Source organism: Macrosteles quadrilineatus, unplaced genomic scaffold (assembly GCF_028750875.1).
Source record: "Macrosteles quadrilineatus isolate MER2022 unplaced genomic scaffold, UCM_ALF_1.0 Scaffold_2__2_contigs__length_208266976, whole genome shotgun sequence".
NCBI classification, from domain to species: Eukaryota; Metazoa; Arthropoda; class Insecta; order Hemiptera; family Cicadellidae; genus Macrosteles; species Macrosteles quadrilineatus.
In genome coordinates, this window is record NW_026542595.1 from 113,599,504 (window position 1) to 113,613,598 (window position 14,095).

At 32.3% G+C, this 14,095-nt stretch overlaps 1 protein-coding gene across 1 annotated transcript in view; it reads left to right on the forward strand.

The window, feature by feature from the left end:
* Window positions 1-645: 645 nt before the first annotated feature.
* LOC128986939 (lysosomal alpha-mannosidase-like) overlaps window positions 646-14,095 on the forward strand; it is a 91,548-nt gene continuing 78,098 nt past the window's right edge. Inside the window, exon 1 of the mRNA XM_054407558.1 lies at window positions 646-752. Within this exon, the coding sequence (XP_054263533.1) occupies window positions 684-752 (69 nt within the window). The 5' untranslated portion in view covers window positions 646-683. The remainder of the gene's footprint in view (window positions 753-14,095) is intronic.

The following is a 14,095-nucleotide window of genomic DNA, read 5'->3' on the forward strand; positions in this document are numbered from 1 at the left end:
ACCTAGGGCCGAAAATAAGGTTTTGCCGGCTCGAGATAGTTTTTAAGTTCAAGACGAAGTCGAGAACTTAAATAATCGAGAGCTGAAAAACCATTTTGGTCCGTGGTACGAACGCTATTTTTCACCACACTATACCCTATTACCACTATTCTCCACAATAATGCACACTAATAGTCAACACAACTACAACTTTAAGGTTACGTGAAGAAATAATTTAATGAATCAGCAAAAATAATAATAAATATTTCCTAGGCAGCGGTGACAGTAAAAACAATTCTATTGCAGTACTATGAATACTGATTGTGTATTTAATATGCATACATGTTTTAAGAAAGTAAGCGGGCAGCTGATTTTGCGGCCTTAAACCTGCTCGGTCACCAAATTACGATGACGGCTGGCATGGTTAGCAAAACGTAACTTTTAGCCACCAATCAACGTATGTAAAACAGCTAAAAACGTCAAAGTGTGAAGAAAAATGGTGTTAAATGTATGAATATTTTCTTCCATGTAAATTTTGAATTCTGTCTAGATATCGCACAAGTTGTATCGATTACAGTAGTCCCAGTATGTTTCGATATTTCGATATATCGCACCGCTAGCCGAGCTACAATCGTGTCACTGTCGGTCTTCAGTTTTGTATCTTCAGTCTGTGCCGTACCTCAGTGCGCGGCGGATGTTCCAACATGAATCTTATATTCCTCTTAAGTTGTGCCGTCGCCGTCGTCGCATCACCAGACTCTTGTTCTTACACGGTCAGTAAATTTAAAAATTATATTTATAAATAAAAAAATATATTTGGGATTTTTAAAGTTTAAGGTGTAGAATGAGTTCTGACAAAAAGGTTGAAACGTGCTTTATAGGATCAATGAACAACTAAACAAAACAACTATTGTTAAAGTTTTTAACTTTTTATTTTATTTATTAGGTTGTTGAGGTAATGATTCAAATCATATCGTTTTTTTGGAAACCCGTAAAACTATTACTCACTGTCCAATTATTGTCTATTTGTAGAACTCAGACTTTTATCGTAAGTTGATACAATCTATTTCAAATTCTTGCATTATGAGTATACTTTACATAAAAAACACTACGTAAAATTGCATTTGACATGTACCAGTGCATCTATGCAATGGAGAAACATATTATTTTTCCTTTCTTTTAAATTTTCCTCCTCTCTAAGAAGGGAGTTTATTAAAAACATTTTATTTGTGTGTTAACTTTAATGATATGGTTGTTTTGAACCTATCGTAGACTAACAGTTCACTTAAAGTACGTTTATGTGATTGGCAAGATTCAAGAATCAAATGTTAATTTCCAGTTTGACAAAATACATTTATTATGGTAGTGTCAAAAGGTATGTGGTTCATATTAGTCAAGAAAGGATACAAGTGGAATCGACAACAAATACAAAAAAATATGCAGTTTATGAAAGCAACAATAGGAAAAATTCACACAATTAACATTAAAAATCTTTGTAAGGAAATTATAGAACATATTTGGGTCCAAAATGTTATGACTTTTTTTCAAAATGTCTGTTTCTAGTGTGAAAATTTTAAAAACCACTCATGGTGGCATGGGAGTCCATATCCTCAAAACTAGTTAACATTACATGATTAATATATAAAACTGTTAAAATATTAAAATCGATGAAATTAGGACGACGATGTTATTCAGGGCCAACCCTAGCCATTTTTTGTACCTTTTTTTTGTAATACCAGGACATCAGGAACATGAGAACTATAATCCCAAAGAATAATACCACAGTTCAAAGTAGACTGAAATAAAGCAAAATATTCAAATTTTATAAAACGAATAGGATCTAAAGAGAGAAAGACAAAAGAGCAGCGAGATGGAAAGAATATCACTAATAAGACAGGGTTTTAACTTCCAGATTAAACATAGAAAATGTACAAATTTGTACTGCATCTTTGTAACAAAGATGTATTGATTTATATTACTTTGAAAACAATTCATTAAAATACTGCTTCTCTTATGTCAGTTATTTACATAAGTTCATTGAGTGTGGAATAATTAATTAATTTAATGACGTGTTTAATTGACTAATCAGTTTTCTACGTAAAAAATATATTTCATAATGTGTAAAAACATATTTAGAATTCATAATGTACCTCTAAACTTAATAAACATACTTAATGTTTCATCCTAAAACATTTTACACAGTACTAAATGTGTTCAAAATGTAAAAAAATGTTAAAAAATAAATTAGTTTGGACAAAACCCAACCCGAAGTTTTCAATTAAAATCTTAATTTGCATTCGTATTCCCTAATTATGCATATCGCCTTAGATACAAGAAGTGTCTCTAAAAGAGGATAGAAGTTTATGAATTTATTATCTCCCTTTTTATTTTCCTTTCGAGTCCGTATTTTACAAAACATTGTTTTCTCTGCATAAAATTGTGAAATAATACTTTTTCAATATTGTTAATTCTTGAAATTCAATTTAAATTATAATTAAGTTTATTTCCTGTAATCTTTTAAATAAAAAAATGGTTTAACAGTTTTATACAATTTAGATTGTTTTAAACAGCTGATGATAAAATGAATACATACTACGGTATGTTTATGAACAAACGAAATTTCGTAATTTTTTATCGATTATATAAGTCCTAAAGTACCCATGTCCTTTTGAAAAAACTATAAGTCACATCCCCATAAACCATATACTTAAAATGTTCGTCATGACGAGAAACCTTGCGCAAAGCTATTATTTCATAAATTGCCCTTTAAGGTCGTCATTCCTTTCCATATACCTAATGTTAACAATACCTCAGCTGTACTTATTTGTATGTTATTCTTTTAATTTATTACCTTATTTATCAGGTGTGATTATTTGTTTGTATTACTGTATTCTGTTTTGTTTATTTCAGCTTAATTAAACAATCAATAGTTTTATGGTTTTATTAATACTTGTGAAGTCAAACGGGGTAAAGCCCGTGGGTAACAACTTGTTTATTTTAAAATTTAAACTTATGAATTTTGTAAATCTCCCAAAAAACAAATAGTTAGTCTGTAAGGAGTTGAGAAGTGGAAGATTTCAAAGTTCAGTTCCCTCCCTGTTTTTCCACTTGAATATTTAATGGTTTTACAAAATATGGCCCTCCTTGCGTGAGAAACTGCTGTTTTGTTTTTCAAACTTTATGTCCCTTCACGTGGAATAAGTAGCTGCGCTCCTGTCTCACAAATAATCCAAAATGTCGAAAGTTTGTTGTCCCAGCTTGACAGTTTTTGATATTTAACTGCAAAAACTACGTAATCACGTAACCAAAATACTTTTATTTTAAAATTCACTCAGAACGCGTGTGTAAAAAAGTGTCACTTCTTTACAACAAGTTTCTTGTAATTTTTGTACCAACACAATGATTTCATGTTTTTTTTTTTTTTAATAAGGAACAAATATTAAATAACAAGAAATATCTCCTCATCTATTTTACTGGTTATTATTATCCCTGAAAAAAACAAACACAAATTATTAAAACCCATATGATGAAAAGAAATTGTAAAGAAATACTAAACCCAAGAAATGCAAATCCAATTTCTATGTGAGACATGTATTTGAAAATAACACAAGCTTATCTAGTTTTAGTGGCAAATTCTATTACATTACAGTATCTCTATTTCAGAGAACCGAAATTAACAATTTTGTATTCTTACCCTTGAACCTAGCGGTGTGAAAGATCTAAAATAAATTCAACTATTGTACCGATTGTTTTCATTTCAACCAAATGCACACGGTTTCGTGACAATTCAATGCAAAATCCTCTGAATAAAGAAATTGTATATAATTCAAGGATAACGCTGAATAAATGGGGAAATCCACGAAAATTTACAACAACACTAAATCTCCACTAAATTTTTTAAGGTTAAACCATATCTCTCTTCTGGTTCCGAGCATTTGACCATTTTGTATCGCGGTGTGTGAGAACTAAAATAAACAATGATGTGATGAGACCAGTGATGGACCAAGGTTTACTGATAAGAAGTGGCCAATAAACATTACGTCAGTGATAAGAGATCCCGCCACTACGTACTGTCTACCATAGGGTTGTACATAGAGGAACACATGCACAATGAGCATAGAGTAACGTTTGAGTGCTCAATATAGCACAGACTAATGCTAAAACCCGCCACTACGTATACTGGCCTAGCATAGGGTTAGACACAGAGGAACACATGCTCAATATAGCATAGAGTAACATTTATGTGCTCAATATAGCATAGAGTACATGTACGTGCTCAATATACAGGTAGTATAGGGTAAGAGTAACATGTACGTGCTCAACATAGCATAGAGTAACATGTGCGTGCTCAATGTATCATAGAATAACGTTTGTGTGCTCAATGCAGCATAGAGTACATGTACGTGCTCAATATACAGGTAGCATAGGGTAAGAGTAACATGTACGTGCTCAATATACAGGTAGCATAGGGTAAGAGTAACATGTACGTGCTCAATATACAGGTAGCATAGGGTAAGAGTAACATGTACGTGCTCAACATAGCATAGAGTAACATGTGCGTGCTCAATATAGCATAGAGTAACATTTGTGTGCTCAATATAGCATAGAGTAACATTTGTGTGCTCAATATAGCATAGAGTAACATTTGTGTGCTCAATATAGCATAGAGTAATACTTGTGTGCTCAATATAGCATAGAGTAACATTTGTGTGCTCAATGTAGCATAGAGTAACATTTTTGTGCTCAATATAGTATAGAGTAATATTTGTGTGCTCAATATAGCATAGAGTAATATTTGTGTGCTCAATATAGCATAGAGTAGCATTTTTTTGCTCAATATAGCATAGTGTAACATGTACGTGCTCAATATAGCATAGAGTAATATTTGTTAAAATTCATGATTTAGCCCCTGAACTGTTTATTAGACTAATATGATCAGGTACATACCTTTACGTCAACAGTTCAATTTTGTAGTGAATAAACTCACAACATGTTTCACCTATTCAGGCATCGTCAGGCGGTATCCTAGCAAGAATGCTTTGTCTTCATCCATGATGGGGTCGTCAAGAAACATTTAAATAAATACACACACATTACGCACGAAAACATTTAACAAATAGAGTAGGCCTACTACCGCGACCGGTAATAGTAGGCCTACTCTATTTGTTAAATGTTTTCGTTGTTATGTTGTTGATATGTTGTTACTAGAGGCTGAAGATGAGTTTTGATGTAAACTTGAAATATACCTCGACATTTTTTAGTAAATTGTGATTAATTTATTTTAGTGATGAGTAACCGACAACCTAAGAATAACATTAATAATGCCATCACGAAGGAAAAAACATACCGGAATGATTTTTTTTTACTGTAAGATGGCCTGTAGGACATACAACATTGTAAAATAAATGCTAATTAAAATATTTTACTGACTATAAAGTTATTTTTACCGAGCAGTAAGATAATTTCCTTAAGTAATCTAGTCTCGCATCTTCCCTACAGCTCAGGGATTATCAGAATGGACTCAAATCCCTGATTGCATCATGACAAGCATGACTAGTTGAAATCGATCACAATATTTTATCTACACAATTACCACATTGCTATTAAATTTAGGAACAAAAGATGCAATGTTGTCACATTATTTACTACGGATTTTGCATGCAACAAAAGTGTATTGGAGTAAACAAAGGACTCAGTTGTAAACCTGGAGGAGTTTCAGTTAAGCCATCTGAATGTAGCTAGAGTAAGATGAAAACAGACGAAATATTTTATGTACTGTGTATCCATAGGAAACTGCAGTTTGTTCTGCATTCCCCCTGCTTCAAAGCAATCATGGGAAACCAGTGAATAAAAATTGGACTAATAAATCTGCCTAAATACGGGGTGGTGCAAAAAAAAGGAAACCCGAACGCTAAGAGTTATTTAATGAATATTGCAACAATGGTCGATCAGCTGATCGTCAAAAATTTTTGAAAGTGTTGTTTATTTTACATTTTAACAGTTTTCACGAAGGCTGTGACTACGATTGCCATGCAGTATTCAAAATCGTGTTTGGTCAGCACATTAGACGTTCATGATACCACGGCGATTGCTAACGATGTCACGAAAATCTAATGTCACCAAAATCACCAAAATACTTTACTTTGAAAATGGCGGGCGACCTTACGAATGTATAGTATCATGGAACGAATGGAATATGTTGTTAATAACGAAGGAAGACACGTAGAACATGCTTTTGTTTGGTTAAGTAATTGTAAGCTTTGTTTTAGTAAGCTTTCATTTATTTTTGGGTTTCTTTTTTTACACAACCCAGTATGAGTAAAAACCAATAATTACAGCCCTAAGTATTACAGATACTTCAACGACTTTTTGAATAAATTAAGTTTTGATCAAACCTTGTTTAGCTACAGAATGTTGACATTTAAGTCTTAAGTTTACACATTTCATCTTTTAAATCTGTAAGCTCCCACCTGATTTCACACAGCTTAATTTTGTATTTTCAACAAACTTTTAGACTTGTCATAGAAATTTTATATTGTAATTAACTTCATTTATTAGAAGGATGTGTAGTGTCAAAATTACAGAATATAATTTAATAGTTAGACATTTTCAACTTTATATTTATATTCACAAAGAGTACCCTAGTTTTGTCGTCGCGGTGGCACTATTTCTTACGCCAATTTCTACGCAAGATCAAAAGTTTTCAATCGGTTCTCGTGAAAAAAATTGGCACTACTTTTCACGTGCAATACACTTGGCAACATCTGTTCATATAATCAAGTGATCATCCCGGTGGAACTATTTCATACATTACTACGCAAGTTCAAAAACTTTCAATCGGTCCACATGAACAAAATTGGCACTATTTTTCACGCGTGCGCAACAGCTGTTCATATGACCACGTGACACGACGCGGCTGTCGCGGCCGGCTTGCAGCTATTACTCCACTTAGCTCAATTGGTTTGATTTCCTGTTGTCCAAATGTATTCGGCTTCGGTACCCATGTCCTCAAGTTATTCACTCTCTCTTACTCTCCCGTATCGTCTGTCTATGTCATATTGCAAAAAAAAAATGCTGGACAAATTGTCATATCGCTAAGGGCATAAAGTTTAGCGTTGCATATAATTAGACCAAATAAAGGGTGTTTTTTCGACACTAAGAACACTTAAAATCCCCGGTTCACTACAAACCACGCGGTATACCTTATTCTTCTTTTTATCTCGAATGATCTAGAGTTTGGAATGCTCGCCAGGGTGGTCTTGAAAGGATTTCCAGGTTGGCGTTATCATGGTCAGACGATCTGAAGGGTAGCAGACAGTGGGGCCTTGGCGCCTGTGATGTCAGGGGAGGTAAAAAACATAACAATCTGTGTAATCCAAAGGGTTGCCACAGATTTAAAGGTGCTACAGTGTTCAATTTTATTTCATGTATATTGAATGTTTCATTCAGCTTATCAGCTGAAAAATACGTATTTTGGGTCTTTGTTTAAGGGTTGATTATTTTCTACCTAAATTTTGACTACAATTAACCATTAACAAAATATGTTTTTTAGTAACATAATCTTTAATTTGTAAATTACTTGTTTTCTGGTGTTATTAATTGAAAAGTAAGGCTCAATTCTTAGATCTAATGAGCAGAACGTTTAATCTAAATCAGTGCAGTCAATCTTCATCAACGTGAAACATAAAACATAGTTTTACGATTTTACAATTGAATCAAAAGTCTACTTACATGATTTAAATTCAATTATATTACTACGACGATTTGGAATTTATTTTCAATTACCATTTCTGTGTATTCGTACATATAATTGTTAATATAAACCTATTTATATAATTCTGAAACACTCCAAGTCGATGAAGTTTCTTTAAGACTTGACCCATTAATTATTGCGTTGCTCCTAATACTCTTCATGTTTGGCAGAGTTATTAAAAGTCCATCTCGAAATTTATAGCTTATTACGCTTACATATAAGAGTTACATATAGAGTAATAAGTTATACATTTTAATAACTGGACTTAATAACTCCAGTCTGTCATACTAATTCTGTTTCTTCAAGCATTTTTAAAGTTAAATAGATATGTTATGGCATTTTTAAAATGTAATAGATTGTTATGACAATCTATTAAATTTTTAAAATGCTTGAAAAAACAGAATTAGTATCACATACAGGTCAACAAATTTAGCTGACGAAGAATACAGTGAATGCATTTATTACTATTGCATTTTTGTACATTGGTTTTCAACGTTATCTCATCAGCTTGTCGTTAAAATAAGCCAACCATGTTAATGGAAGATTAATTATTACTCTTCTATGCAATACATTTAAGTTTAAGAAGTCTGTGTACTTAACCTTGTATTTGTTCCTAAGGCATTAAATATGTTAATTTTATTTTCATCCTATGATAATATTATATTTTGTACAAAATATTAATTTTGGAAATCTTATAAACAGTTATTAACTCTAAACTTGATCTCTAAAAAATGGAGTTTTGGTTTATTAAAGGGACTGATTTCGAAGTTTGCATTTATTCGTAAACAAAAACCAAAATCCCAATTAATTTTGAGGGCTAAAATATACAAAGTAATAAAAATTATGGGTAAAACGTTAAATATTTAAATAACTAGTAAAAATAAAGTTTCCTTCTCAACCTAATGACTGTAAAAAGTCGTCAAAAAATAATTCAATCTAAAACAGCTTAAAAGATACATGCAAAATGTTGTGAGTAAATAAACAATTTTAATGAGATGTGTAGTCCATACCACATTCCAATAATAACCACAAAAAAGTTTATTTAAAATATTAATTAACTTAGCTTAGTACAGCTTTTGTAGTTGCAATGTAAAAACGCACACCTTGCATCATAAAAGCCATGTTGGACAATGTTCTATTCCGATACAATCAACATGAATCCGTTTACTGATGAAACATTTTGTAGGGGTCAAACTTATATTTTTTCTGCGAGAACTAACATTTTTATGCGTTGTAGTTTTCCCTAAAGAATTTAATTTTGAAATATCTATATTTTAACGAAACTACGACTAAATTATCAAAGTTATTACATTGAAGTCTAATTTTTTAACACGTTTGGAATATAAAATGCTTAGAACTTTATGTGTTTTCCGAGATACTGAGGTAAACCCCTTATCTTACTATAAATTATGAAGAATTTCTGATGTGTTCCATATCAAGTATCTTCGAAAAAACTTTCCCATCCGATTTTAAGGCCCTTTGCACTCTACCTGTTTAAAAATACCAAAAGGGTGTGTAACAATTTACAAATCGTTTCATTTAGTCGGAATATTTTAGAAGTTAGTCAAATAAAAATAGTGTATCTACAACGCAGTGTATTTCAAATAATGTTCCAAAATTTTAAAAATAATTGTACTATATTACACCAAGTAAATTTCTAATTAATAACTTCATTTATTTAAACAGGCCTACATTAGAAACTTATCAAGATTGTAATTATTTTAATTCCAGACGTTACTAGTTTTGGTTTTCACTCAAAACAAATCGTAAATTAACTACTCAATCAAGCTTCTAAAATTCTCAGAATATTCAAGTATTCTAAGACCATACAGGTGAACCTATGTCTCCCTGTGGCAATTAGAAGACAGACTTTATCACCCTGGTTTAAGCTAATTATAAATCTCCAACAGGGGACCTTTATACAGCGTTCAACGAGGCTCTGGAGAGAAATTAATTATACGTAGTGTTTTTACTACTACGAAACACTTTGTAGCTTAGAAAATATATCTGAAAATAAAATATTCGACACTGTATGTATTTGTATTTAGTTTGTCTTATCTACGCCTGTGGAAGTTTTTTCAAAGGTTTCAGAAGTGCTGAAGCGATTTTAGGATATTTTCTATTAGTTTAAAGAGTTGTTCAACAGTGGTAGTTGGCTAAAAGAAACATTAGATGGTTTATTTTAACATAACCTAACGAATAACCCAAAATAAACTGAGAAGGGAAGTATATAGTTTTTGCATTATTAGAGTAAAATAAAAATTAACAAATTATTTTAATGAGTCCAAAAAAATTACAAACATAAGAATATTATAAAATTTCTTTTAAAATCAATCTCTGTCAAAGATTCAGGGAGTTTTAGGTATGCAAGGATTTACACAATGGTCAGAATTATACATTTACAAAATCCTATACTCTAAAACAAGTGCGTGTACAGACAAAATTTTATTTTCGTCCGAGTATTTAAATTTTTTGTCGACTTTTGGGTATTTGGTCACTATAAATCGATTGGAATTAGTAACAAAGATGGAAAAAATCCAGTTTCCACCCTATAGCCCTTGGAAGTGCGCATGATGTTGTCAATACCTTTTTGTAGCTAGTTAATAAAAACAGCTGATACATAAATTTTTATTGCAATCAACGGTTTTCATGTATCATCTAAAATGTGTTCACACTGATTACTGTAAATAATAAATAGATATCTTTAATTTAGCTAATTAACTTAAATAATAAATTTAAATGTTTAGTTTTATCCGAATTAAGGTCTCCTGGTACTCAAAGTTAGGCATGGAAGCGTCAAGAAATGTGTTAAAATGAAGGAAATTTAAGTCTGAAAGCTTCCCTCAATCCTTTCACCAAACATGGCCTCAGGCTTCGAGGTTTGAGCTGTTTTGTCCATCTATCACTGTTTCTCTCATTATACAACTTGCAATCTTTTCACAACCGCGTTCGAATGAAACTGTTGAATGAAAAGCGCATTTGTATAATTTATTAAAATGTACTGCAGTAAAAGTATACGATGTTTATGGAAAACAAATTCTCCTTCGGAGTTGTTAGACTAGTATTAATATTTTGAGCTAATTATACATTAAGAGTACTTATAGAGGTGAGAGTATTGAAGGGAGTGGGTTGAAAATAGACACTTAATTTGTTGTATTTGTTCCTAAAATCCTAGATTTACTTTACACGTTTTCTTCTACAAAACATTCCTTTTGGGCTTGCGAAACCACCATGTTGATCCTTACAATACATTTCCAATAATACTAAACCTCATAGATAATTATGCAACAATGCATATCAGCTGATCGGCAATGGAGTAAACAAAACAGGCATGCCAACATATGAGCTTCTTTCGTCGTTAAAAATTATCTCTTGGCACTCGTAATTAATTTGGGTTGAATAAAATATCCTCATGTATTTGAATTATGAAGTTGTTGTGTCAAAAATGTTTGAAATCTCTGTATCTGAAAGCAGGTTTGTGTCAGTCATATTCGTTTAGTATTGACAGGCCCGTAGGGCTTCTAGAGTTGGGTTCTTCATGTAAACAACCCCTTTTTCCATCACTTACCTCTCTCTATCTTACCCCTATAACCCTTACGATTTGTTAGCTGCACTTTAAGCGTCAAAATACTATAACATGAGGGGTTTTCGTGTAACCATTTCATCATGTAAACATTATTGTATATGTATACATCGTTCACTTCTTCATTTGTTTACGAATATTTGCATTTCTTATGCATGTCTCATCTCCGTTCACCTACAAGATTAATGTAAAACTATTTTAAGTAATAAATTAACATTGATAAGGTCTAAACTAGGTAAAACAGTATGTTGATGATTACATCGTGTCATGAGATATTGTGTTAACAGTTTCATTATTTTTGCAAATGAACAAGTTTTGAAGTTTTGAAGGTGAACAACTTTTCTGTAATTGGTTGATAGTAACTTATAATCTAAGGAAATTACCAGGCCTCTAATGAGTTCATACCAAAGCTTAAAAACTCAGTTGGAGACATACAAATATTTTCTTTTTGTTTTAGTTTATGGTAGGTAAAGTTTCATAACGTTTTAATTCCTAAAAAGTAAATACATTTCATAAAACATTGATACACAGCTTATTAAAGATAAACAAAAAATAAATTGCAATGATAATGACGTATTTCCTATAGCTCATCTTTCAATAATAAGTTCGTAAAACTCAATAACTTACAATAATGTATCATGAAAAATCGGTAGCTACAGAACTTTGCACTCTACAATGAAAATACGTCAGTAAAATTGGTGTACTTTTATATCGAGCCTATTGTTAGATTAACAAATGTGATTCCATTTGCAGGCCTGTTTGTTGTTTTGTCCGTCGCTCCATTCTCCATTCTCCATCGTCGATCCATCTCTCGTGCAAATAAACACTTGAACCACAACAGTGAATGGTAAAAGGATTTGCTGTATCAGGTTCTCGTAGAGATGTAAAATATATCCTGTGACAAATATGTAAAATAGTTAAACCGCCTTTTCTGTTTTCATCCTAGGACGCTAGGCACGAGTACGAGATTGTATTTCTTATTACATCAGGCTAGACCTAGGGGTTGCGGCATTATAACTAAGCTAAAATCCATTGGTGATTGGTGGTGTTTGAACCCGGGACCCCAGTGACCAAAGTCCCGTGCTTTAACTACTAGATCAGCTCGCTTCACAAACCTCTTTTTTAATAACACAGGACTATTCAAGGGTATATTCGAGTTAATTTTTGGTTTGTATGAAAAATAATACGGCATACACTATCTTGGTTTGAAGTAGAGTAGGAAATCTGCAGTTTAACACTAGGGGATCAAATTAGTTCTCAACTTAAATAGTTTATTTTAGTTTAGTTTAGTTTTAGTTTATTTTCTGAGTTCACATGGTACATTACATTATTTACAATTACTACTTAGCACAATTAAAAAAAGTTCAAAACCTTGATTCTAAAAAAATAATATTGAAATTAAAATGTGTAAAATATGTTGCTCTTACTAGGCTGACAAATAAGAAAACTTTCCTACAATACACAATATGAAACAATATAAGCAGCGTATTTTACAATAAAGGCAACCCCATATTTAACTTAACGAGAAAGTAATTGGAGTATTTAGGCATAAAAGTCGTTAAGGTTAGCAAGGGGAACACTGTGGCTTTAGTAGTAAGTATAATGTAGCATTCTGTATATGATTGTAACTACGGATTATACATCTAAACATGAAACAGAGACAACTCATTAGCTGGTGTAGTGGTGTAGCTAACGATTACAAACAGCTAGCGGCGTCACATCACTAAAACACTAACATTGGACAACACAATACTGGTACTTCTGTTACACAAAACACTATATTTTTTCATTGGATAACACAATGTTGTACTTCAGTTACACAAAACACTATCATTTTTTCATTGGAGAACACAATGTTGTACTTCTTATACACTAAACACTATCATTAGACAACACAATGCTGGTATTTCTGTTACACAAAACACTAACTTTGGACAACATGTTGCTAGATCTGTTATAACCGCAACAAGCTACAAACTTTGGACATCGTGAAAGTAATTCTGTACTACAACACTCACGACAAGTTTGAACTAGTTAGAACTACACTTTAGTTAGCAAGCATCTGTTTATTCAAAGCATATGAGAGAAGTTAATAATTGCATTCAAGAATAGTGTTTTACTTAGACTATGAGCTATAATCCTTCTCTTTAAGGTTTCTATCTTACTGCATGGATACTATGAGTTGTATTAATATTTCTTTAAATTTATACAATCATACTTCTTATCGGTAAAGAGGATGACAGTAGTGGTGAACTAATGGTCCTAAGGCACTTGGGGCACGTTTTCCCATAAGAAATAACATGGGATCATTTTTTGGCCACCAAATCCAAAAATCCTGATCTTTGCCTAAATATCCCTATATAATTGTTAAACCTTATTTCTTACTTATTCCCTATAAATATATTCGGTATTAAGCTAAAAAAGCTATTTCTTATATTTATTGACCCTTACAAGTGTAAATGTAGAGTAGTGGCGAACCCAGAAAGAGTCGTCACTTGGGGCGTTTTTCCCCATAAGAATAACATGGTGAGCTTTTTTTGACCACTTTTTTAAAAATCCAGCTCTCGGCCTATACAAGCCTATATAAATGTTCAATACCATTGTACAACTCCATTACTATTTCAAATCCATATCCATTCAAATGTATATTCTCAAAATCATCAACTTGACAGTGCGAGGTTTGCACGCGAACTTGGGTGCGCTCCCGACCCATGGTCCTGCTCCTGACCCATGGTCGGTCTTCTTGTCTCTAGTGGTCTAGTCCTAGTTGGGAGACCTCC